Source organism: Eschrichtius robustus, chromosome 2 (assembly GCF_028021215.1).
Source record: "Eschrichtius robustus isolate mEscRob2 chromosome 2, mEscRob2.pri, whole genome shotgun sequence".
In the NCBI taxonomy this organism is placed as follows: Eukaryota; Metazoa; Chordata; class Mammalia; order Artiodactyla; family Eschrichtiidae; genus Eschrichtius; species Eschrichtius robustus.
In genome coordinates this window covers 4,018,042-4,044,736 of record NC_090825.1, presented here as the reverse complement: position 1 = coordinate 4,044,736, position 26,695 = coordinate 4,018,042, and the positions used below count along the sequence as shown (strand labels likewise).

General features: G+C 39.7%; 1 protein-coding gene across 1 annotated transcript in view; it reads right to left on the bottom strand.

Moving 5' to 3' along the window:
- Nucleotides 1-26,695, bottom strand: part of ADAMTS16 (ADAM metallopeptidase with thrombospondin type 1 motif 16) — a 148,302-nt gene that overhangs the window by 83,612 nt on the left and 37,995 nt on the right. Inside the window, exons 4-8 of the mRNA XM_068531855.1 lie at nt 26,561-26,644; nt 24,205-24,364; nt 22,595-22,700; nt 15,219-15,356; nt 7,380-7,533 (exon numbers count right to left, since the gene is read on the bottom strand). Of these exons, the coding sequence (XP_068387956.1) occupies nt 7,380-7,533; nt 15,219-15,356; nt 22,595-22,700; nt 24,205-24,364; nt 26,561-26,644 (642 nt within the window). The remainder of the gene's footprint in view (nt 1-7,379; nt 7,534-15,218; nt 15,357-22,594; nt 22,701-24,204; nt 24,365-26,560; nt 26,645-26,695) is intronic.

Below are 26,695 nucleotides of genomic sequence, written 5' to 3'. Positions count from 1 at the left end.
TGTGAATTGGGCATGGCAGACCAGGGCAGGCAGAGTCCCGGTATCCTCCCTGAATGCAACCACCCATCGACTTGTCCTGGGGGCTGAATGAAGTGTCATAGGTAGGTAATGTGCCCAACTCAGGGCCTGGCACCTAACAGGCACCAAACTCATGTCAGTGTCCTTTCTCACTTCAAAGGTGGGAGGAGATGTGAGCTCAATCCCAGCCCCCAGCCTGGGTTCATGGCTGTGGCCTGAGGGAGCCAGTGGTACTAAGTCCGGAGGCAGTTTCAGGGATGATGCAAGATGATAAAATAAATGGTGTTTTAAAATGCTAAATTATTTTTATGTATTTGTCACCAATACCTGGAACAGTGTTTAGTACCTGGCTGGCTTTCAGTAAATGCTTTCTGAGTTGAACATCTGTTAGTTTGTTTCTATGGAAACCTTGGACAGAATGAGCAGGAACATTTTTAGTGTAAAATGAAATGAATAGTGATCAGTGAATTGTGATCATAAAAACTTCTAGGATGACTTAAGAGGGTGACCTTATGATATGAAAACACTACACCTAGACTACTATTCAAAGGATTTTCATAATATTCTTACATTGTAGTTTTGGGGAACATTTTGCAGGATAAAGAATATGGATGGAAGATACTATTGAAGGCAGTAGTGTTTACATTTTCTAAGTAAGAAGCTCTCAAGTATAGGATTCTGGTGACAGCTCACCACTAAAGCATGTGACAGTAACTCAGCCTGTGCCCAGCTTATGCCATCTGTGTATTTCAGCCTCATTCTGGAAGCTGCTCAATTCCCAATTCCAGGCCTCCAGGCAGAAACAAATCACAGAGCTACAAGAGCCTTGAAATATATAATTCATGTTACTGTGTTCCAACATATCAAAAAAGATTCGAGACCTTGGTGCCCTATAGATGTAACTGCCGGTCATTTAATAAAAATGTGACATTCTATCCTGGAAAACAAATAAAAATTCTAGTACCTCAAACAATGTTTATTTTATTATCTAAACAACCAAAACCCAATTACCTCCTCTCAGTTTTATCATACTTTGACTTAACTGCTAACTTCTGGACATAATGTACAATGGTTGTACTAAATTCTGCATTATGGTTGTAGGTCATTACATTCTTAATAAAACTTCAGGGTCCTCTTGGAACAATGACCCTATTAAATCATGGTTCTAGGGCCAGGAAGTTGGAATGCAATACCTGCTGGATTGGGGGGTGGGTTCCCAATTTACCAACAGTACCCAGGACACTAAGGTGATCAAATTTCAAAGTAATTCTGGCAACTTGCATCTCAGACTGCAGGGTCAGGCCACCAAGAAATGTTGACGAAGCTGAATAGGAACTTGATAAAGACACAATGTTTAAAATAACTAATACTTGACTTAAGAAGAAGAAAGTTGAGGCCCATGTACAGAGTTCACTCTTGCTTTTATCTTTGCTGTTAAGGAATACTGTACTCTCTTTAATGAAGGTTCTCTCACTTGCTATTCCTTCCCATAATTTAAGAGCTATGTTCACAATGACTTATTTTGATAATACTGACTTAGTTAAGTTTAACATCACAACCTAATACCCCAAATAAAACAAACATTTTCAGATGACTGTGTTGGATTTATTGTGGCATTTCCATACTGTGAATAGAATGCCACCAGATTAGTTTTCTCAAACTGTCAGTATCAGACTTTCCAAAAATACAAACTAAAAATGCATATACAAATGATGTTATAATAGGATATATAATTTATTGCAATTATTTGTTTTTCAAGCAGTGGTGTGATTTTATCACTAATTTTGATTATCAACAAGTCATCAGTGGACAGAGAAAGCCATGGCCATATATGTGTATGGATTTATAAACAAGTATGTTAACACCCACACATATACACCAAATACACATCTATTTATCCAAAAGAAGAATGCATATGCATTTGCGTTAGCTCTTAACTTTCCAAACTAAATGGCACGTGGTACTTAAAAAAGGTTCAACCCTGTCTAAAACATCATCCATCCATCTATCACCCTTCCCAGCAAAGTCTTACTGAATGGGCCTTAAGTGCCAAGTGCTGGTTGAGGCACTGGGTAGTTTCCTTGTTATTTATTATTTTATATTCTTCAGTCAGAAAACTTCCAGATCTTTACATTTCAACCTAATAGACCCATTCTCATAAAATTTCAGTAGGAGTTCATTTAAAAAATTAACTTTTATAATTTCTTGAGATGCTTTAATTCATATGGAAAATAAAGAATCTAATTGTCACTCTGTATCTAAAGTTGAGATTCATTATATTAGAGAGTCTGGCCACACAAGTAGAATTTAACTCATAAAAAGAAAAATATGTCAAGTTTAATTGGATCGAAAAACAATTTCACATCATAGGGAATAAGCTCACAATATTGACTTTAATGGATATTTTTCAGAAGGTATTTTGTCTACTGTTCATGGTGAAGTAACTGGTACCGCGCTTACTTTTCTACATACAAAAACTATAAAACTGGACAAAATGTATGGGCCAGTTGTTTCAGACTCTTGCAACAAGCAACACAGTACGTGGTCCTCGAGAAAAGGGAATTTGTAAGGTGGGCGTCACCTTTGCTCAGCTCTCTGTCTGGGAACACTTTGCTGACCACGGTGCAAAGACATGGTTCCCATGCAGACAACAGCAGTCTCACTGAATGGAGGGTGCACAGATCAGAGTTGGGGCTGCAGAAGTAGCTAGAATTTGTGGAACTGGGACCAGAAAGGAGAAAGCTGCATTTAGTAGGGAGGACCAGAGGTCTCCATGAGGATTTCCTGCAGGTCCTTATCTGGGGAGTGAATGGTTGATGTACAGGATGAGACTCCAAGTGGCCTGGAAGAGGGCAACAGATTTAGGATGAAAGCTGATAAGGGCTAGAAGACAGAGATGCACAATGCTAGGAGACAGCAGTGTTCTGGCCACACAAAGTGGAGAGACTTCAGTGAGCATCCCGGGCGTCCACATCTCATGAGTAAGAACCACAAACTAGAGTACAGGCCATGCCCTAGGGCTAAGGAAAAACCAGAATAGATGAGCCCTAAGGAAGAGTAAAACAAGCCTCAGGGGATCAAAAGGATTCACCTATTATAATAACATAATATAAATACATGTAACATAAAATAACAATATGTTACAATATATAATTGTAACATATGTAATGTTATAAATATATTTAAAAATGGACATAATAAGTGAACAAATGGGACATTCCCTAGAGAAATATAGACTATAAAAAAAGAACCAAATAGTAATTCTGGAACTGAAACTTAAAATAACCCAAACGCATAGCTTGCTGAATTGTCTAAACAAATGATTAGAAATGTTAGAAGAAAGATACAAATGATGACAAACATTTTATCAGAAACAGCTGAGTCCAGATGAAAATGGAATTATATCTTTAAAGTGTCTAAAGGAAAAAAAAAGAATAAACTGTTTAGAATTCTGTACTCAGAAAAAGTGTTCTTCAAAACTGAGGGTGAGTTAATAACATTTTCAGATAAAGAAAACCTGACGTACTTTGTGGCCACAGATTGTGTTACAAGAAATGCTAAAGGAAGTTTTTCATCCACTAAGGAAATGATACAATTTGAAATTGATCTATAAGAAAGCATATAAGAAAGCATAAATAATAAATGGCAAACATGTGGGTAAATATAAAAGATGACCCTATTTTATTTAAAAGCAACCCATTATTTTAAAACAAAAATTTTAACATTGTGTCATGTGGTTTACAGCATGCATAGAAATAAAATACATGATGACAATAGTACATACTGTGAAAGAGGGATACATGGACTTATTTGTTGTAAGGATCCTGCATTTTGCATAAAGTGACATGATGCTAATTCTATGTAGGTTGTAAATTAAAGATGCAGCTGTAATCTCTAGAGTAACCACTAAAAATACAAGAAAATATAGCTAAAAAGCAAATTGATGCAAAAATAGAATTTTTAAAAGCATGTTTAATCCAAAAGAAAACAAAAAAAAGGAATGAGAACAATGGGAAACAAATAGCAAAATGGTAGACTTAAATCCACTATGTCAATAATTACATTAAATATAAATGGATTAAACATCCCAGTGAAAGGCTATAGATTGTTCAACTGGATAGAAAAGCAATGCCAAACTAAAGGGTGTTACGGCAGACATATTTTATATAAAAACACAGAGAAATGGAAAGTAAAAGGGTGGGGAAAGATATCATGCAAAGAGTATTCCTAAATAAGCTGATGTGGCTGTATTAACATAAGATGAAGTATAATTCAAGGGAAAGTAACATTATCAAAAATAAAATAAAGTTATTGTATATTAATGAAAGAGTCAGGAAGACATAAAAATCCTAAATGTGTACGCACCTAAATACCCAGCTTCAAAATATACAAAGCAAAAACTAATAGAACTAATGGGAGAAATAGAAATGTACACAATCTTTGTTAGAGACTTTAACACTCATATCTATTAAATTGTTACATAACAAGTACCAAATATTGCAGAGGATATAGAAGCTATAAACAATATCATCAGACAAATTAACAAAATAGATATATCTAGAACACTATACCTGACCACTGCAGAATTCACAATTCTTTCAAGTGGCCATAGAATGTTCACCAGGGTAGACCAAATGCTGAGCTATGAAATCTGTTTCAATAAATTTCAAAAATATACTTATAGGGTATATTCTCTGATAAAATTGAACAAAATTAGAAATCAAAATTAATAAGCTGTCTAGAAAATCACCAATTATTTGGTAGTTAAATAGTATACTCCTAAATAATGCATGGGTTAAAGAAGAAATCACCGCTTAAATTAGAAAATATTTCATAGCTAATTATATTAAAGATTCAACATCTAAAAATGTTCAGGATATATGTTAATAATGCTGCTGAGAAAAAAATTACTAGCTTTAATTATAGTTAAATGGTTATATTAGAAAAGAAGAAATTTTTAAAGTCAGTGATCCAAGTTTATCCCATAAACAGCAAGGAACAGAAAGTCACATTAAGCCTTAGTAAGTAATAAAGACAAAACAGACATTAATGAAATAGAAAAGAAACCAACAAATATTTCTTTTAAAAATTAATAAAGATAAATACTGATGTTTTGAAAGGACTAATTCATCTGATAAACTTCTAGTTAGACTGACCAAGAAAAAGAGATAAAGAAACACATGTTATCATTATTAGGAATAGAAGAGGAAATGTCACTATAGAGCTTTCAGTCATTCAAGGGATAAATGAGAATATTACAAATAACTTTTGGTAAAAAAAAATCCCAAAAAAAAAAAAAAACAGATAAAACAAAAAAATTCATTGGAAAAGGTCTCTTCCTGTGTCATTTTTTGATGTTTATTTATTTTTTTTCCAATGAATCTGATCAGTCTAGCTAGGAATTTCTTCTGCATAACCCTACGTGTTAGTGTAGTTGAATTAGTAATTACAAAAACCTTCCCGCAGATAGGATTCACTGGTAAGTTCTAACAAAACTTTAAGGAAGAAACAATAGCAATTTTATTACAAGCTCTTCAAGAAAGCAAAGGAGTAGGGAGCACTTCCAAATCATTTTTTCAGGGCAGCATAACCCTGATATAAATTCTTGAATGGTAATTTTAAGAAAAAAATTTCTAAATTATACCATTCAAGAACAGAGATATAAAAATAATGAACGAAATAGTCTCAAATCAAATCAACAAAATATAAAAATGAATAATAGATTATGACCAAGTAAAGTTATCCTAGGAATATAGGTTAGTTTAACATTCAAAAATCAATGAAAAATAATTTTAAACCCATCAGTACAATTCACTACATTAACAGAATAAAGGAGAAAAATACATTTATATCAATAGATGCAGAAAAAAAAAAGTATGATAAAAGTCAACATAAGTTTGTGATAAAATCTCTTACCAATCTAGGACCACAAGGGAACTTTTTCAACTTGATAAAAGGTAACTATGTAAAACTGAAAGCATCATATTTAATGGCGAAATGTGAAAACTTTACTTGGCAATTATGAAGTTCCAGAATAAGCAATGTGAAAGTACGGTGACAGAAGTCAGAACAATGGTTGCTTACTGGGGTGGGGAGGGGATTGAATGGAAGGGGGCAAAAGGGAACATTCTAGCTTTATGCTGGTAACACGGGGGAATACATTTGTTAAAACCCAATTGTACACCTATAAGAAATACATTTCCCTGCAGGTAAATATTTCCTCAGTAATAAAAAGACCTGCTGCATTTAACTTCTTATTTCCTGTATTTTCCAAACGGCACTAGTTTACCACGGAGGATACTCCATGGTCACAGCAAAATAATGTGAAAACCAGCAGTATGATGTAGAACATTCCATCTTTGAAAGAAAAGTTTTATGCTCCGTTTCCTTAGCAAACAGGAGAGTGACACACAAAAAATTCTCAGGGATTTCACATATTCTGCCAATGAAAAGGCAACATTGGGAATATATGCTGATGCTGACTGGTTTATTATTCCTGTTCCCAGCTGAGATTACCCAGCTGAGGAGATAAGAATCCAGTTCTGCCACATGGCTGTAATTGACTTTTGGGGGGAGATCTACTTTAGTTTAGAAGAAAGAAGATTATCACATTAGACTGAAATGGGGAATATTCCAGGTGCATTCTGAAATGTTGGAGGTTTCTGGAAGACTATATATTTTTGTCTGTTTTCCTCTTGATTTCATTATAAACTAGAATAAAAGAAACCTCAAAAATAGTTAATTTCATTTAATTTAGGGTAGCTTTCCTAATGGTTTAGTAGGGCAAGCTGTGAAATCTCGATTTTCCCTTGTCTAGCGAGAGCACATGTCTCTGTGTTATATGAGGAATTTATATGAGGAAACCAGTCTGCTGGTGTCCCTGGGGTCAATGGAGTTCTATGAAAGACTTCTCTAGAAACACTTAATTTGAGGAATTTAATAATCAGAAGTCCCAGATAGGCTACTGCTTTATAGTAAATTTTGTCTATATCTGAGGAAGGTAAGGGGGGTGGGGGGACATTGTTTCTTAAATACCATTTGAAAGGAATGCAGTGTATTAATTTGCCATCTTACACCAACCAAGAGTTCTCGCTGAGCTCCCACATGATAAATCAGAAAGAAAGAACTGACCCAACAGGCCAAGTCAGTACTTGAGAGGAAACTGATCCCCACAACAGTATCCACTGTCATTTTCTTTGCCAGTAAAACATGTGTTTCCTGTTATATAGGACCAGCCCTAACATACAGGATTTGACATTTGGTAGGTACCCAATAAACGCAGAATACATCAATGTCAGCTTCACTGAATAAAACGGTTTTATGAAGAATTTTACATTGAACATTTGCCAAGAGTCACTTGCCTTTTTAAAATCCAGCATGCAGAGCTTGGCTTTCTCTCCAAATTGCCACTTGCACTGTGTGTTTGCATCGTATAACTCTCCCGGCAGCTTCTCAGGATACTTGTATTCCTTCACGGGCTTTGGCTGATCAGCAAGGCATGTAGCTTGGGCAGTGCTAAAACAAAGAGGAACTACTGGTGATGCTGGAAATTACCAAAGATGTAACTTCAATCATGTAATTCAATGAATGAATTACATGTAATTACACGTAATTCAATCACGCCTTTTCTTTCTCATGTAATTTTACCCCATGTCTTGTATAAAGAAGAGGGGACATTCTTCTCCTGAGGTCCAATATAACATTTATCTTAATTCTATTAAAATATAGAGGTCACATTTTCTGAAATTGTTCATAATATGTTTCACCTTTTCCAGGGAGGCAATTTGTTCTTCATCGGATTTCTCAAACCTATCATGGGGAGAGTGAAATGGGATAATACAACCAGATGTTTGATGTGAGGAGCTTCTATAACAGACACCTTAAAAATACACTTCTTGCTAGGAACAATAAAACGATGAAATGGGCACTGTAAACAGCAAAACACAATCAGCCAATTTCAAAGGCTGGAATTTTATTTCTTTCTTCCCTCCTTCCTTCCTTTCCTGGCACAATAGCTTCCAGCTTCCACATGGAGCATTGCAATGATTTCCACCAGAAATGCTCTATACGCAGGCTGATTTCTGACTAGATTCCAAAGTCAAGAAGAAAATTAATTCTCCTTAAGTTCCCTAGAAGATGGGCTAAAGGCCAACTAATGATTTCTTCCTCCACAAATAGGGTATCCTCTTCCCTACCAGAGACAGGCTTTGGTATAATTTTTTGCATTTGGAGGGAGGAGAAACAAATGTTTGCAAATAGCAACTAAATCCTATTTACAGATTTCAATAAGCAAAAACTAAAAACAAACAAAAACAAAACACCTCTGTAATCACAATAAACTTAACAACAGTCGATCTGCCTAAGCATCCCCAAACTTTTCTTTGTGTGGTGGTCCACCTTGATTGGAATCTTTCTGGCCCCAGTCTCCAGGACCCGGGTCCCAGATTCTATTGCCTTGGAGCCCACTGATGCATGTGTGCCCTTAATTAATATCCACATACATAAAACATGAGGAAGGGCACCAGTCACTGTGGACAGGACATTAAACATACATGGAAGGAGGTCAGAAGCCTTTTAATAGATTAAATCAAAGGCTTGGAAAGTGCTAAGAGCAGTCACTGGCTCACTGTGAGTGTTGAATAAATGATCTTTCTATTACTGCTACGATGATCATGATGTAAGGGTCTATAAGTAGAGAAAAATGAATAAAAGCATAACTAACACTCCATGACAGGAGTGATTTGGCAACTTTGGAATTCCATAGCACCTCTCTCTAATGATCTCAAATTATTCCTATATACTAGTTAGATGTTCCCCATTATCTCCCTAAAGTTACATCAGGGTTGGCAATATTATTCCCATTGCATAGAAAGGAAACTAGGAAAAGTCAGCTACACTGATGAACCCAAGCAAGAGACTGAAAAAACTTTTTAAAGTTCACGGGTTCAGGATTTTTTATAGTTTGATCAAATGTAACCTATTATTTATTATTCATCCTTAAAATTTAATTCAAAGAGGACTTCCACTTTTAACTATGGTGGACCAGCACGTATGAGACTGATTGTTCTACAAGCATCAGAAGGCTATCAAAGTAAAAAGAACATGAGGGATGAACATTTCCAGAGCAAAGGAAAGTAGAGAAGTGAACCCAACACCCAGTAATATTTTTCTCCTCAAGGAATTTAATGAGTCATAAAAAGCCGCTAAGAAGCCTAGTGGCTGAGTGGAAAGTGGTCCTTACGAGGCTGAGAAGCTGAGCAAGGTGTTGGCAATCTGGTGGGGCTGGGAGATAAAGATTGAAATTGTGGGTCGGCCCTGGTAAACAAGATTTTCACGGAAGCCATACTAGGTCTTTGCTGAAGGAGTAAAGAAATAACTTGAAAGGCTGGTTTAGGAAGACCGAATGCCAGGGTGACATCAGCTCAACCCCAAAGTGACTTACTGATAAACTGCAACTGCCCTGTCTGCTAGAAAGAAAAGATAACATCATTCGGGGCTCTATCTTGTCTTTAATTTTTTCATTAACAATATCCTTTGTTTGTTCAAAATTACCAAATGTATTGGGAGATGAGACCAAAGCATTGAAACCCAAGAGAATACACAAATAATAGACACAGATTCATAAGGAATCCAGATATTGGAGTAGTCAGAAATGGAATTTAAAATTATTATGGTTATTAGCTTTGAGAAAAAGAGGTTATGATGGAGAATTTCACCAGAGAATGAATATATACAAAATATGTACGTGAGGTATTGTGAAAAGTTCTAACATTTACATAATTGGAATCCAAAAAGGAGAAGACAGAATGAAAGGGTCAGAATCAATATTTGTAGATAAAATGTCTGAACATTTTCAAAAACTGATGAAAGACAATAAACCACAGATGTAAGCAGTTCTAAAACCCCAAGCAGGAAAAAGAAAAACACACATGGGTACATGAAAGAAATTCTACAGAAAACCAATATCACAGAAAAATGTCAAAAGTAACCTGAAAACAAGAGACATGTAAACTTTCAAAGGAGCCACAGAGAATCTGTACATGGCCCTGAGGATGAGGTCCCTGCCTGGTCCAGTGCACAGACTAGGGGCCTGGAAGGTCCCATGCAGGGGGAGACACAGCGACACACACATCAACACTGCGATGTGAAAGTGGGCTCTGGTCAGTATCGCATCTGAAGAGCCATGAGCAGATCCCACCCCTGACCCTTCTGGCTGGGCTCATGCTTGGGCATGTTTGCGCTTGTCCCATCATCCAAAGCAGGTCACACAGCTAAGCCCAGAGTCAGTGAGGTGGGCACAGGGATACAACAGGGTGTGGGTGCATGAAGGAAAAGCATTGCAGCCATTTTACAATCACCCGATATCCACCAGGACAAAATATGTTTCAACTCTGCTGCATGCCCTACACAAAAGTCAGGTGGCCTACATGTGATAAGCAAAACAACAAAGCTTGTGGAAGAATATATTCATGGCTCTGGGGTAAGCAGAGTTTTTTTCCAGTGGTGCACAGAAAGTGCTAATCCTAAAGGAAAAATATGAGTAATTGGACTCCCTTAAAAACATAAAAAATCTCTTCTGTTTATCAAAAGACACCATTAAAAGTGTAAATACTAAGTCATAGAGTGAAAGAAGATATTTGCAATACATATTTCCCGTAATGCACGAAGTGTTCCTACTCAGTATATATAAAGTACTCCCAACAAGAGATAAGAAAAATAAAGGAGTTCAATTTCAAAAATATGCACAAGAGAATTGAACAGACACTTCACTAAAGAGGTTTTTAAAGTCGCCTTTAAACATGTGAAAAGGTGTTCAATCTCATTAATTACCACTTTGATCTACCACCTCAGACCCACAAGATTGGCTACAATGAAAAAGACCAGCGAGATCAAGCGTTGCCAAGATTGTGGAACAACCTGAGTATTCATAAGTGCTTGTGGGATTGTAACTTTGCACAGCCACTTACGAAAGCTATTTGGCAGTGTCTACTGACACTGTACATATATATTTATGACCCCAAAGTTCCTCTGCTGTGTATACTCAGAGATATATGTGTAAACCAAAAGAATATTCACAGTGACATTTCTTATAATAGCCAAATACTAGAAATGCAAATGTCTATCACTAACAGGATGGATTAATAAGTTGGAGCATATCCACACAATTAAAAATAAGTAAATGAATATCATATTTTTATGCAGAAACAAGGATGAATCTCATAATCAAAATATTTAGCTAAAGACCCCAGACACAAAATAGCACATAACTCATGATTCCATTCATAGTAAGTTCAAAACCAGACAAAACTGTCTACAGTGGCGTTCTGTGTCAGAGGAATGGTTGTCTGTGGGGAAGAGGGAGGTGATGATGGGATTGGGGAAGGGGATTCTGGGGGGGTGGGGAGAGCAGTGTTCCATATATTTTTTTAGGTTCGTTAACACATCCATCACTTCACAAAGTTAGAATTTTTATTTGGTAGTGGGAACTTTTCAGATCTACTCTCTCAGCAAGCTTCAACTATAAAATACAGTATTGTTGACTGCAGTCACTATGGTGCACGTGACAGTCCCAGAACTCATTCACCTAATCATTAGAAGTTTGACCACTTTCACCCATTACCTCTCGCCCACTCACCCGGCCCTTGGAAACTACCAATCTACTCTCTGTTTCTAAGAGTTTGATTTTCTTTTTAACATTCCACATATGAGTGAGATCATGCAGTATTTGTCTTTCTCTGACTTATTTCACTTAGCATAATGCCCTCAAAAACCATCCATGTTGTCACAGATGACAGAATTTCCTTCTTTCTCATGGCTGAATGATATTACAGTGTGTGTGTAGATAGGTAGACAGGTAGATAGATAGACAGATATAATTAGATAGAGTGCATATATATATATATAAATACCACATATACATCATATATCTCACATCTTCTTTACTCTTTCATCCACTGAAGGACACTTAGGCTGTTTCCATGACTTGGCTACTGTAACGTGCTCCATATCATGATCTAGGTAGAAGTGACATTAAAATGTTCACTGTGTGAAAAGTTATTGAGTTATACGCTTATAATTTTGTACTTTTCTATATATGTGTTTAACTACATATATAATGTCAATGAAGAAAATAAGGCAAGGCCAGATGTTCTGCAACAATATTTCAAAGTCCTCTTCCCACTCTGATTCATGAACCATAAAACGTTAAAGAGCTCGAGAGTTCTTTTACTTGTATCCCCTCTTTTTCCAAGAGAGACAACAGGAGCCCCCAGAAAAGGTTATATTAGTTGCCAAGGTCAAGGCCTTCCCAGGCATAGTGATGAAGACCTGATTGGCACATGAGCTCTGATTCCCTCGCTGATCAATGACACGGCAGTGCCCATTCTCCAGTCTCACAGAAACTGCACTCAGCCATGACTCGCTGGTTTGTTTTTCTTAAGATGAACATTATACAGCAGAGCAAGATGTGAACTGAAATGTAATATTTCTATTATGCCCCACAACATACTCTTTCAGGCCAAATCATGTTTTCCCATCGACAGGGTGGTCTGGGGTACGGCAGGGCATCCCTCAAACTCCTGCTTTCCTGTGATGACCTTTCTTGTGTATGGAGGCAGATTCATATGACAAGTGGGGAGGTGTGTCCACTGATCAGAAGTGCATGATTCAAGTTTTTAAAAAGCAAATTGAAGATGAGTCCGTGTTGTCATTAAGTTTAAAATAACGAGCTACAATTTCCCTAAGTCTTAGGCCTCCGGGATACAGACATGAGTGAATGTGACGAGGTCTGTGTCTGCCCATAGGAAATGACATATGTCTTTACTGGTGAGGTTGAGGAATTTACTGCAAAGACATATCTGTCCTTCTTAACTCTACTGAGTGTAGAGAAAAGTTGTGCTGACAACTTCAGGCTAATTGAGTTCCCTTATTATATATATTTTTTCCATGTACCCAATGCTAGGCTGCTCGTAAAGGAAAACAGATTCACCTTTGTAAAGTTGGCCGTTTATCCTTACTCATTGTTGGGATCATGTCCAAATTGCCAACTAATTGGTGGAGAATATAACAGTATTTTGATTACTTGGAAATCAGAAGTCAGCAAACATGTAAAAGATGGTCTCAGGTTCATTAAGCCAATGAAAAATCAGGATTGATGCACTGTGGACATGTCCAATTCACAACTAGACATCTCAAGTACAGTGAATCTTAAGAGTGAATTTGACAATGAAAGGCTATCTTGGAAAATTTAATCTCTCGAGAAATCAAATTTGGGAGCATGTAAAATCTTGCATTTTTATTATTATGTGGTCCAAAAAAATCAGTAAAGCCCCTGAAAATAAATGTTTGTTACTGCATGGCTACAGAAAGGTTTTACTGATTGCCACAAAAACAAATGAGCATACCTCAGCATATGTTTAACCATTCCAGTATCACTGGACAAAATGGCTTTGAACTCCAGAATCTTAATAAGTATTCTCAGGATAATATTCTGATTTGAAGATTACAGCCCATATTTAATGTCATCAAAATAATTATTCTCTAAGCCTATAACTATTTCCTTTCTGTGAGTTTTCCTATATTTCTTGGCAGTTTAAAAACTTTTTCTGGACTCTTTCGTGATGCTGCTTCTCACTGCATGCCCATACTTTGCATCCCTGGGATTTTCAAGTTGTCAGAGCATATTTCAAAAAATTTAAAATGTTTATATATCTTCATCATCGCCATTAAGATGAAAAAGAAGTAAAATTTTAAGAAAAGAATGTAGAAGTTTATAGAAAGGATTTGGAATATAGAAAACTCAAAAATTTCCTTGTTAATACAAATAAGAGCATTGTGAGCTAAAGTGAATTATCTTCTTTATTAGAGAAAGCAGAGTCCTTCACACACACACACACACGCATGCACATTTGAACAGGTGCATGAAAAAGCTGAAAAAAGTGCTAACAATCCCCAACTTGACTCCAAGAGACCACCATACAGAGAACAGCAAATGTTGGAAGGACTGATTGTATCATGTGAACATTGCCTTTTGGGTAATAGAAATTAAAAAAATGATCAAGTGGATATTCCTAGAATATAGGTTTATATTACCAGGGTACAGATATTATCTACAAAATTCTCACTCTTCCTGGGTAGCACAAAATATGGAAAGCAGTCATCATTCCTTTCAGTGGTAAAATATCTCAGCTGAGGTCTCAAAGTAAGGCTGTGAGGAAGGACCACAGCTGCAGGCTGGAGCCCCCAAGGCTGGTAGTCAGGACGCAGCTCAGAAGATGTGTTATGAGGTCTGGAAGTGATGGAAGAGGCAGCAAGAAAGGGAAAGCAGCTGTGCGCTCACCGCCCCAGCTGAGCATAGGGAGCCATCCATAGGATAATGAACAGAATGTCGGGAGTAAAACCAACAGAAATAGGCCTGAGACCCTGCGCAAATGATGTTCTAGAAACAAGACGGGTTAATTTGTGCAGCAGAAAAAAAAAGAAAAGGGGCTCTACTGAAAAAATAAGAAAGAAAGAGAGAAAACCAGGGGGATAATCCACTTTACTAGCAGATCTAAAAATGTTTCTTAAAGTCCCTTATTTCTCTAAAATTTTAAAATCTACCGACTATCTCTTTTTCAAGGGGTCAAACTCTACCTCCTTAATGTTCTATACCCTAAATGAATTAGACCTATAATAAAACCTTCCAGAAATAATTCTTAAAATTATAGGATTTTAGACCCAGGTGAAGGTTTATATACTCTTTTTTTTTTTTTTTTTGCCTCCTAATGAGAAATGTATTTTGTAAAAAAAATAATAATAATAATTCATGGTATGTCAATTATATCTCAATAAAACTACAAGAAAAGATTTAAACATTAAAAAATTAAAAAATCATGGACTGAAAATGTCTGGTTATAGAAGTAAGAATTAAAAAACAAAACAACTAAATGGTAGTGACAAATACTTTGGTTTGCTAAGTATCTTAAGGGATTCTTTTGACTCTAAAGGTCAAATGATGTCAGATTAAGTTTGCAGAACTTGAGGCTCTAAGAAAGTGTTTAGCAAATTCCTTGGTCAATGAATGTCTCCAGATGCCTTCAAATGGGGGCCATCTGCAGAAAGGGCACCTGAGTCTGGGGCTTCTTGTACAGGATTAGGCTGACCCAGCAGTGAACATCAAAGGCACAGAGAGATACACAACCAGCTTTAGGGGCTCATACCTTAAAAATTTGTGCAGGTACTGGCGGCTGCAGGGTGACCAGGAGAAGACTCCATTGCGTCCTGCCAACGTAGGGGACATTATGTTGCCCTCAGACTTTTTGCACACGTTCCCTTCTCCATCATGGACCATGCCGAAGCTACGAGAGAGAGAAAGAAATGGGTCTTTCAAAACAAATAACAGTTTCAACTGTCTAACACACTCTAACAAACACAAGTCAAGTCAACAGTGTAAAGGTCCCCCTTCTCCTGTATGCTAGGCAGGCAGAAGAAAGAGTCCTAACAGCCAAACAGGGGAGAATATCCATGAGGTCACAGACCTTTCCTGGAGAACTACCATTTGTCCAGCTGTTTGAAAGTGCACACCAACATCAAAACAGAGCACATGTCCAGATGTCTGCCAAGGGCAGACATTTTAATTATAAAAAAGCATTTCTAGTGGGATGTAGAGGGCAGTTTATTTGATCCTGAAAAAGCTGCTGATGTTCTCACTGCTTTCTTCTCTCTCTACACTCTTTGCTGCTCACCAGCCATGGTCAGAATTTCCAGGTGTTTGTCAGAAACACAAATGCAGGCTCCACAGGTGAGTGGATTACACAATTTAAGAACTACTAAACCACTACCGCCCCTCTTGGTGGTGCTGACATTTTGTCCCTACACCCAGTGCTGATCCAGCTGATGCTAGGTCTTCACTGCCGGACGCTGTGACAGCAGGCCAGGACTTGACCAGACTCCCTACATCCCTTTGGAGGAAGTGGTGCCATGGAACCCCAGTGAGTAGCTGTGGTGGCGTTTATCTGCAGGCGTTGTTTGAAGGTACGTCTGTTACTCTTGACTGAAACCAGACCACTTTGGGGCTCCAGCCCTAGCTTAGTATATGGGAACATCTCAGGCTACAGTGGCTATGGGACCTCTTGATAGGGTCCTTTGCAGATGTTCAAATCCCACAATGTCAACAGCAACCCCTTACTGTCACTCGACAAAACTGCAGCCTTGCACCTATAAGAATCCCACTGACTGAGTTGCTACCTCTCCCCACCAAGTAGGTCTCTTCTTCTTAACTTCCTAAAGCTAGTCCTGTGGGATAGCCTCATGTTGCCATCTTCACCCACCTCAGAAGAGCACAACTGACTGCCTTGGAAAGAAAGCCTCAGGGATTTGGGAGCTCCGTGACCTTGAAGACTTCCCATTAGGGTAGATACACCCTTGGAGAGTCAAGCCATTTTTGGCCATTAATGTCTGGTACCTACCTGATCACTGTATAGATTCCCAGAGAGCAGTTCTGAATGAGTGGGATACAGAAGGAAGGGGAAAAGCTAGAGGGGAGAAAGCAAAGAAGGATAGGTGGGTTACTGAATCCGTGGGCTTTCTGACACCAAGAATCCCAGGATGAATGGAGGGAGGGTCACAGGGATAGGAGACACCAACACAGGGGAAGTGGGCTCCAAAAGGGGGCCAGGGAATCTGCACTTGTGTCCGAGGCTGAAGACTTAACTGTTTTTCTTAGAGCTGTTTAATAATATCAGTAAAAATGACAACTCCCATTTGTAAGCAGTATTTTTCAGACAAGACATTAAGCACATTACCTATATTTTCTAACCCGAATCTTACTACAAGCCTACAAGCCTACAGTGACAGCAAGACTGAGGGCTGGAGACAGGCTTGTCCAGGGTCTCAGAGTCCGGACTGGAACCCGACACTCTGACGTCAGAGCCCAGGCGGGACCCGTGCAATAGTGTAACCGGAGCATGATTGAAGGGTGTGTCCAAGGAAATCTGGCGCACAAACATTGTGGAATTTCTGCAAAATTCCTGCTCAGTACCAAGGGTGATGTAGATGTGGTCATTTGGGCCTCCACCCATTCTCTGAAGTTCTATTAAAAGCAATCAATCAAGGTAAGGGTAACCATATGGCAGAAGAAATGTGTCACGGTGATGCAGAGGATTCATGTGGAGGCTGCTTTGGGGAGAAAGTGATAAAAACGAAATAACAAAGTACCCTCCCCTGGCTGGCCCTTGACCTGAATATAAAGAAGACAAATTAGGGTCCTGCGAGTGCCCTAGATGAATTTGCTACCACTTCTGCCTACATTTCTAAGGAATTCAAAGCCACAACATCCCAGGTCTGGGGACACCTTGGTCTTAACCATTTTCATCTAAGGCATTTTCAGTGATTCTCAGACTTTTTTGAGTGTCAGAATATCTGAGAAATGCACCACACATGTGTCTCCCCAAAGCCCACCCTGTTAGATTTTTGATTTAGTAAGTTGCGGGTTAGGCTCTGGCATTTGGGCGAATCCTAACACAATAACTTGATTCTGATGCCCACCCAAACTTCAGCACTACTATGTCTCGAGTTGCTTTTCCAAGCAGTACAAAGCCCATATTCTGCACTGCTGTGGGTGTTAGCACAGGGGCATGAAAATACCACACAACAATTACAGCTGATATTAACATTAATAAAGTCATGGAAGAATGAATAGGGCACATTTTGAAGATAAGGTTGGTATTTGGCAACTAAGAAATAAAATTACTATTCAAGTTATACATACCAGACATTTTTTTTTTGCTTCCGTGACTCATAGTACTTTATTCAAGGTGGTTATCACCCTATATGTTAAAACAATGCACTTTTTTCTCTTTCTTATCTACAGGGGCTCTTCTTAACTGTGCTCAGAGCCCGAGTGCAAGTGGACTCACTAGTCCGTGACAAGTGCTCCACTGATGTTTGTTGAACGAACAAAGAACAACCCTCCAGCTACAACACCAACTCAAATACCCAAATGTAAACATAATTTCAGATTAACTTGGACTTGAGAGTTATATTCAATGTCAGATGCTCTTAATGTCTTCTATAGAATTTTCTTGAGTTATTCAATTACATCAGCAAGTATTTCTTTATTACTAATGATAAGCATCACCCAGAATGATGAAGAGCCAAGCTTTTTTAGAGGTTGTACCAATATTTTAGGCTGATCAGACAGCAGTGGGTCAAGGAAAGGAGAAACCCTTCAAAGCAACGATGAGTCAAAGTCATCTGGATGGTAAATCACACCCTGGAGGTGATGATAGCACCACACGTAGGATCTACTTGTCCAGAGCCTGATGCAGGCTTTTCAAGAAGCAAACCCATCCTCCCCGAGAGATGGGAAGTGGACACGGGGACAGCAGTCGTGTGGGACTCTCAGGGCCAGGGCAGGTCAGATAACCTGGGGGAACACAGGCTGTGGAGGCAGGGGAACCTCCATCAGGGTCTTGCTCCTGTCGTTCACAAGTGGGTTGATTTGGAGCAAATTTCTCAAGTCCCTGAGCCTCAGTTTCCTCACCTATAAAATGGGATAATAAAACGTTCCTCTTAAACTGTTCAGAATACCTGGCACCATGCATGTCAAAAAGGAAAATTCAAAATGTCTCTTTCCCAGATTCAAATGTGGTCTTGATCAAATCTCTCAACACCTAGATGTCAGATATCACTTGCATACATATTTTGTGCGTGTGTGTGTGTGTGTGTGTGTGTGTGTGTGTGTGTGTAGGGGGGTGAGGAGGCAGCTCAGCCAAGAGTCAATGGGTTTCAAATACTTTTTGGACACAGAGACAAACAAAAATCTTAGAAGGAATGACAATAAATAAAATTGGTAAGAAATGATGCTCCAAGCTGCTGGTCCTCCCTAGGGGGCAGTCTGACAATCACCAGACCAGGTGATCTTTAAGCAGCCACTTGCTTTGATATTCCGCAAACCCTTAAAATCACCCAGCGCCTCCTCGACCCAGCTGTAGGGGCTCAGGTTGATGACAGAGCACAGTCATAAATCAGTGAGGTGCACACATCACCATCAAATGCTTGAAAGGGAGTCTAACATTGCCAGCCAAGTATGGTTGAGCTGAATGGTATCAGCACCAACGCTGTTTCTTTCCAGAAGATTTCCCTGATTTTCCTTGCATCTCTTGAAATGCCTACAGCCCTCACTGCTTGACCCCTTGCATGCCATGCCTATCTTATCTTTCTTTAGGCTTTGGAGGGCATGGATCACTAGTCATTTTATAGAATCCTACACAGTGCTTTGCTGGCAGAATGCAAATTGTGCCTGGTGAATGGGTCAGTAAGTAGTGGAAAAGACAGGGGACAGAACGATGGATCATGAATACTCCTGAGCACAGTAAGTATGTTTAATATTGTCTTGATGGTCTGAAATGATCATGCAAATTAAGCATTTAAGCTGACTTTATATACAAGGAATGTTCAGCTCAAACAATGCAACTTAAATTGCACCTGCACGCACCTGCTGAGGTCTCACAGGCTCTACGGGTTTTACATATGGAAACCCATGTAAGAGGAGATCAGGAGATGCAGCCTGGTCACTGTCAGGCTGCCAGAGAACCACAGGGTATCTGGAATACGAGTCCCAGGGCCCTACCCATCCAATGGCATGACTTCCTTTGGCAAATGAGAATTTTTCAAATGGATTCATGCCCAGATGACATACTCTTCAAAATGTGTAGTTGAGCCCTCAGTGTGTCTGTGCCAATTCTTCAACACCTGCATCTAGGAAACCACACATCCTGTGACAAGTGATTTAATACAAGCAGGAAACTGGCCCTGCACCAGTCCTGGCTCAGTCCCACACACTAAGGGAAAGCACACATCCTCGCTTTCAGCTCCAGTCCCTCGTTTCCCCTTCCCAACACAGATCCAAACACTGGTTCTTAGCAATTCCTATTTTTAGGTCAGATTCCCCAGTAGAAACCACAAGATGTCTTAGGATAAAAAGAACTGAACCTCGTAGAAGAAACTAGCTGGGCATGAACTGAATCTTCCTTTGAGTCAAAGGTTAGGAAACCTATGGCTGGAAGGCACAGAGAAGCACTCCTCCACCTTAATAGTGTCCTCTGAATGTAAACCAAACTGAAGAAGTAAAATTCATCTGTGAAACAGGATGTTTTACAACTTAATAAATGTAAAATTATTTTTTAATTCTTAAGGTACAGAACTCAGAAATTGACTCTGCTTAGAGCTCATTGCCAAGGATAAGAGGAAGGCATGCTGTTTGATCCATGCATTACACCTATGATTCCTTCTCCAAGTAATAATAGTTATTAAATGAATAAACTGAATAAATGTGTTTGTTTTCAATTCACCTGAAATGCACGGAGCTGAGTTGCTGAATCTTCCCTGCTGCGGCCCCTCTCATTTGATGCAGTTGCCACAGCTAACCATGTGTTAGAAATACGCCCCCTTCAGCTCACCTCTGACCCCTTGCAGCTCCTCCACGCCTCTTGTGCTGAACGTTCAGCCCAGTCTACTTGCCCAGCTAGTGAAGGGAGATAAGAGATCATCCCCAGGGGTTTCCAGGCTTAGAGTTACATGTGAAACTACTCCACAAAGAGCAGGTATTAGCGTTATTATTATTACTATTACGATCACTTATTTTGGCAATTAGCACGTGCTTTTTATGTGCACACCTCCCACAAGTATTTCCTATTTCCTCAATATGATCAGAAGCTATTTCACTGGTGACATCAAACGCTCAGAGCTCCCAGTCCTTCTGACTCTTGCACAATATTCTCTAAGCAGCAGGTACTGGAGAAGGAGCTGATCATTTTCTGGAGGTCAGTTCTATTAGGAGTGGGACTTGCCTGCATCCAAATCTAGAGCTCCTTTCCTTCCTCTCATCTGTATTCTCACTTGCAAGTAAAAACACTTTTCTCTTGTTTGGAAGAAATTCTTTTTCCATCTACACCCAGCCCTCGTGATGAAAGGCAATATTAATAGTTGACTTCTAAGAAAAAAATAAAAGCAAACACGAATACTTGTTGACTGGAAGGCTGGGAGCCTCGTCTTGGATGCACCAGGGGCCTGAATCTCAACTGCTTGTCTAATGTTGATTTGTTCAGCCCTCGATGACTTGAATATTTCTTGCTTTGATTGTTTAATTAAATTCAGGTATGCTTCAGAGGACAGCAAGAGCCCCATGTCGTTAAAATAATGAGTTTTTTTGAAGTTTTAACTCTAGCAGCCTATTTACAATTATGACTTAACTGAAAGCTTTGTAAAGTGTAGGTGCAATTTTCTAGGCACTGAAAAAGTCAATCATTACCTGTAATGATGAAGGGATCAGTAATAAGATATAAGCTTCACTTTCAGGTCATCAGTTCACACAGAGCCAAAGTCTGCAGGGCCTCTGTGAGAGCCCATTAAGGGCAGGCACACATGTGTACACACACACACACACACACACACACACACACACACACACACACACATGCTTTGAACAGGTCGGGATGACATGAGTGGCCTCAGTCCAGTTTCTAACAGGGGATGGAGAAATCAACTTTGCAAAGACCAAATCACAAACGTTGCCTTCTGCAAGTTTTGTAATTTGCAAATAAAATGAGGATGAAAGTGAGAATAGAAAAGCTGTAATTCCTGGCTGTGCATTTTCTAGGAGAAGCTTCAAGTACAATTTCAGTCCAGCAGGAAAACACTTGTGTTACCATTGCTGATGCTCATATAAATCAGGGCAATTGCAGGAAATCAGCAAGGGGGCCCCACTGAGAAAAACTTCTCTTTTAAATCGATGGTGCGTCAAAGTGAGGCAGCCTATAGATTATTAGACAAATAAATCTTATTTAAGAATAATAGCTACTATAAGTAACGGACAGAAGTGTTTCATTCTACAGGAATAAAGGTAAGCTTCTCACTTAAAAAGATACTCCTAATGACATGCCACCCATTGCTGACAGCTGCTTGTCCTGCATGGGTGTCTATCCATCTGTGCCAAAGCCCCGGGTTCCCCACTCCCCCTGATGCTGTCCCATTTCACAACTGACAATGGTGGGAACGTGGGGATGTGGGAAGCAAATCAGCTCCCACCAGGCTGCATCTCTTGTCCTCCCTGTACGCCCCAAACTCTGCACATCAGTCAAAACTCATCTCTACAAATTATGAAAGTGATATAAGAACGCAAACTTGAGGATAGTAAGTTACCAGTGGGCGGGCTTGTTACCATCTTCAGTCACGTGGAATCCTCCCGTAGGAGTCAACCATGGAATGAGATGAGCCCACAGGACCAAGTTCAAAACCCAGGACAAAGGAGCAGAGACAGAAGAGTCTGTAGTCTGTGATCGTATGCACATGTGTGAGCAGGAAGGGAAGAAGGGAGCGAGGAAAGTGCAAACATGTGTGTTGCCACAGCTTTAGAATGTGTGCGACGAGACACTCAAATAAAACAGAAGTGCCTACGTGAGCATTTCCTACTGGTGTTCTTGCTGCAAATGTGTGAATTCCCCTCACAGGCTTGAGCTACTGCACCAGCATCTCTAGACAATCTTCCAGTCCGGAGAGGACCCCAGGCTCCATCCTCCCAGGGAGTTGCACTTACTTGTGTCCAGACTCGTGGGCGATGGTGAAAGCCAGTCCAAGACCTGTATCTTCATTAATCGTACAGCTGCGATATTTACTACACATTCCACTTATGGGTGCAAATCCTACAGGACATAAAGATCAAAAGAACATACAGGAGCAATATTGTAGTAAAATAAAGAAAGAGGGTGTTTCATGTGTGTGTATTTACCTCTGTCCTTTAGAGAAATTTGGTTCTCATCTTTGTCAGGTGAAATATGAAACAGGAAACCCTTGGACAATCATATAAAGGGCCCTGCATTATCTGGGAGAAGGGGGTCTGTTTTCCCTTCGTGGAAAACAATCCATGGTTCTATGTAATGTTCAAGTTACAGGTTACAATGGCGGTGAAGCTGAAGAAGGGATTCCCTGCAGATGGAGAATTTCAGCCTTTTTCTATAAACAACTGTGTTCTCAAAAGCCCGAGAAAAAGTGCTGTAGAGAGTGGGTGTCAGGTGGTCCCCAAGGCCACTCCACGGTGGAGGACTTTCGAGGATGGTGCACAGGACTCAGCATCCGTCATGCTCCTGGGTGTAATTTAACAGGGATGGAAGGATACAGAGTAAAATCAGCAGAAGGGACAAGCACCTGGGGAGAAGCCCGGGGAAACCAGGTACGAGCTTCCAGGGCTTCCTCCCGCCGTGGAGTAGCACAAATGGACTTAATTCCCCCAACTAGGGGAACACTGCCTGCCAGGGTGCTCATTAGAGACTCAGAGCCCTGGCCTTTGGTTGAGGGCTGGTCATATATAGCACCCCTGCCTGGAGTGGGCCAAAATTCCAGGCCCCCAGAATGAAAGCAAGTCTTCTGTGTAAACCTCATTATTTGTACAATTTAGGCCCAGTGAGCTTCTCGTGTGCAGGGTGGGAACCTCCTGAATTCCAAGCCCTCAGAGGCAGCCCAGGGCCCACCTTGTACTCAGGGCTTTCTGGGAACAAGTAGTCAGGACTAACCTCTATTAAACCAAGTCTTATCTGAATGTGCTTGTAATAAAGACCCTTCCTCCCTAAGATCTTGGGAAGAAATGGAGAGTTAGGAAAAAAAGTCCAGGAGAGCCTTGGTCAGTAGCACACTGTGCTTTACACTATTTGGAAAAGTATAAAAAACTTTTATCATATTATAAAATACCACCAAGATACACCCAGCCCAATAAACATGTTGAAAATGGCTAAGATTGAGATATTCATAGAGAAATGGAAAAATGAGGAATCCAATATTGTTGTAGTAGCTCTACAAATATTCATAAATGTATTATTATTTTTTCATAGAATGAGACACCCTTGAATCTGTTGACCTTATTCTCACCACTGGAAGAAGAAATGGAAGAAATTATTTCTTAAATTAGAAGAGATAGAAGCTCTTGAATCTGTGAGAGAACTTTTCTTGTGAAAGAACTGATTTTGATGAATAAATGCATACTCTTCTGTTTGGCCACAGTTTATACAGGGAAGGGAGTCTATTCCTTACAGCTCCACCCAGCGGCAGCTACAGCTTACAGATTCGGAATGAGGGCAAAAATACTCCATATCCTAGGCCACTGAAGGCGCACAGCACACACGTGTTTCTCAAAACCCTGGCAGAGGGTCTTACCCAGAGTATCACAGGGCTCATTCTTCCAGGAGCATATGTCCAGGCCGGTTAGTAAGATGGCATGGTCATGGCGAGTCCCATCTTTCCCCATCAATCCAGACTGCCACTGGCAGAAGCTGCTCAAGGTGTGGTCCGCATGATGGCTTATCACTAGCCCTGGCTATGCAGGAGACAGACCAGGAGCCCGAGATAACAGGAAGAAAACATGTTGTCATGCAGTTGTTACTGGCCCTGTCATCACAGCAAACTAGCACTAACTTGGATTCAATTACACAGGTGGATCTGGATGGCACAGAAACTAATTTACCCATTTGATGTGGTAAAATCTAAAGGAGGGTGTCACATATAAAACCTGTACAGACTCAGTGTGGACGGACACTCATGTTTATTTCTCTAGTTCTGTACCAAAACAGTTCGGATGTATTTGCTGACTCTGAACACATTTCAATGACCCAAGGAAGATGACCTCTGTGCATGAAACGTTCGCATTCAAAGTCTTTATAAAACACTGCAAAATTACATAAGGCAACAGAATCGTTTACACGAGACTTTGCACATACACAAAAACACACCCAGATGGTGTTGTGTTTATTTCATAACCAAGTTGGGCAAGTAAGATTTCAAATTTGTAACTCTTCTAAGAGTTATTATTACAGTGTTAAATTAAGTCACTTTCCTACAGAGGCACCGTGTTTATGAGAAGAGGCAGCTCAACTGTCAAAGCTTTATTTCTAGCAAATAGGCTGGAACTAGAAGGAAACTATACAGATGACATTTAACCTTATCCATATATACCAAGTTCTAATAGATCAGCAGTGAAAGATCAGAGTGAAGGCTACCCGAAGTCTTGGTAAATGAAGAACTGGGGGGGTGGGTGGCAAGAACTTCTCCCAAAGCTGGCAGGCAGATGAGTTCTTTAAAGCTTATTTATAGGTATGCTATATTTTCCTAAGGATGGTCAGAGAAAACCAGGTTAAATACCTCAATTTCAGGACAACAACTTGTTTAAAGCTTTCATGACCAGAGTGTTGCTTTGAAATTGTGTCTCTCAGTCACTGACTATGTTTTCTCCTTAAATGTTTATTGTGTCTTTCCAGAGAGTCAAATGCACCCAAGCTAAATGCTGTACATCAACCCTGGGACATGCCTTACATTCTTCAGCGGGTGATTTCCAGGAAAACTGCATTAATTAAAGTTAACACAGGTGTACGATCAAACGATAACCTCGCTTATTCTTTGCAGCTTGGATGAGTTCCAAGGTGAAACGTTTTAATACAAAGAATAATTAACCTGTCACCTGAGAAGCCCTGCTAGTTCAGCACCCCCTCTGCAGACACACTCACACAAAAGACAATGGAGTTGTATCGTGCTGACTCTTCAGGCTAGAAGCAGGTCTGCCCGTGCATGCCCCATCCCGCAGGGAAAGAGGGCAGCACCCCAGAACCTGAAAATCTGAAGGCATCTTAGATCTCATAGATGATCTCAGATTTCATCTAAAAATCATTTGTTTCATAAACAAGACAACTGTGGCTAACAGGAGACTCTGTGAAGATGTCGGCAAGGGTGAAATTGGATGCAGTGTGCCTGACTAGGACCCAGGGTTTACTCCCCCAGGTCCAATCAATGACCAGCTTGGGGCAAAATACAAGTGAGAGCCCTTTATGGCTAAGACGTTCCCCTTACTTCTGCCATGGAATATTCACATGAGTCCTTATTGTGAACGGAGGGGTACCTCTGTGTGTTCACACAGGGTTCTGAAATGAAGGAAACAGACAGTCTTATCCCCACTGCTCCCAATATCCAGCATAATTTGGAGGTTTGTGTGCAATGAGAGGAATGTGCCTGACATCCTAGAATCTCTATAAAAATAAAATCCCGAGACTGAAGGTGGTGAAGGTCAGTCTCAGCAGTTGGGAGGCAATAGAGTACAACGGTGCACTGCCACACAGTACAATTTAACTTCTGGGCTACAGGACATTGTTAGTCTTCTAGCAAAAGACCAAAGGGCTCACTTCATCTCCGTCCTCAAAGCTCACACTGGCTGAGGACAAGTTTTGCACCTTGCATTCCTAGTGTATTTCCAACAGGGTATTTAAAGTAGCTCTTCTATTCCATTTTCTTATTAGCCAATCAGATGAGTATTTCTTACTACTCTTGCACAAAAATCACAAAAAAAACAAATAAGCATTACAGGAACTGACAAGAAACTCATTGCATTAGGCACAAAATATTAAAACATTTTTGTCCCCAAAGGAAAGAGAAGTAAAGAATCCATAGAACAATTATATTTAGGAAAACAAGGCATTATTTTGCATTTATTTTCCAGGGGAAAAAAGCTACTGGTTTCAAAGAATACCTGTTCTTCTTCCAGAAGAATCAGACCTACAATGGCAATGTTGATGTTTCCTCCTATTGTTCCATCTTTGAATAAAGCAGACACCTGAAAAGGACAGGTAATCCACATCAGTCCCTATACATGGCACCCTTTTCC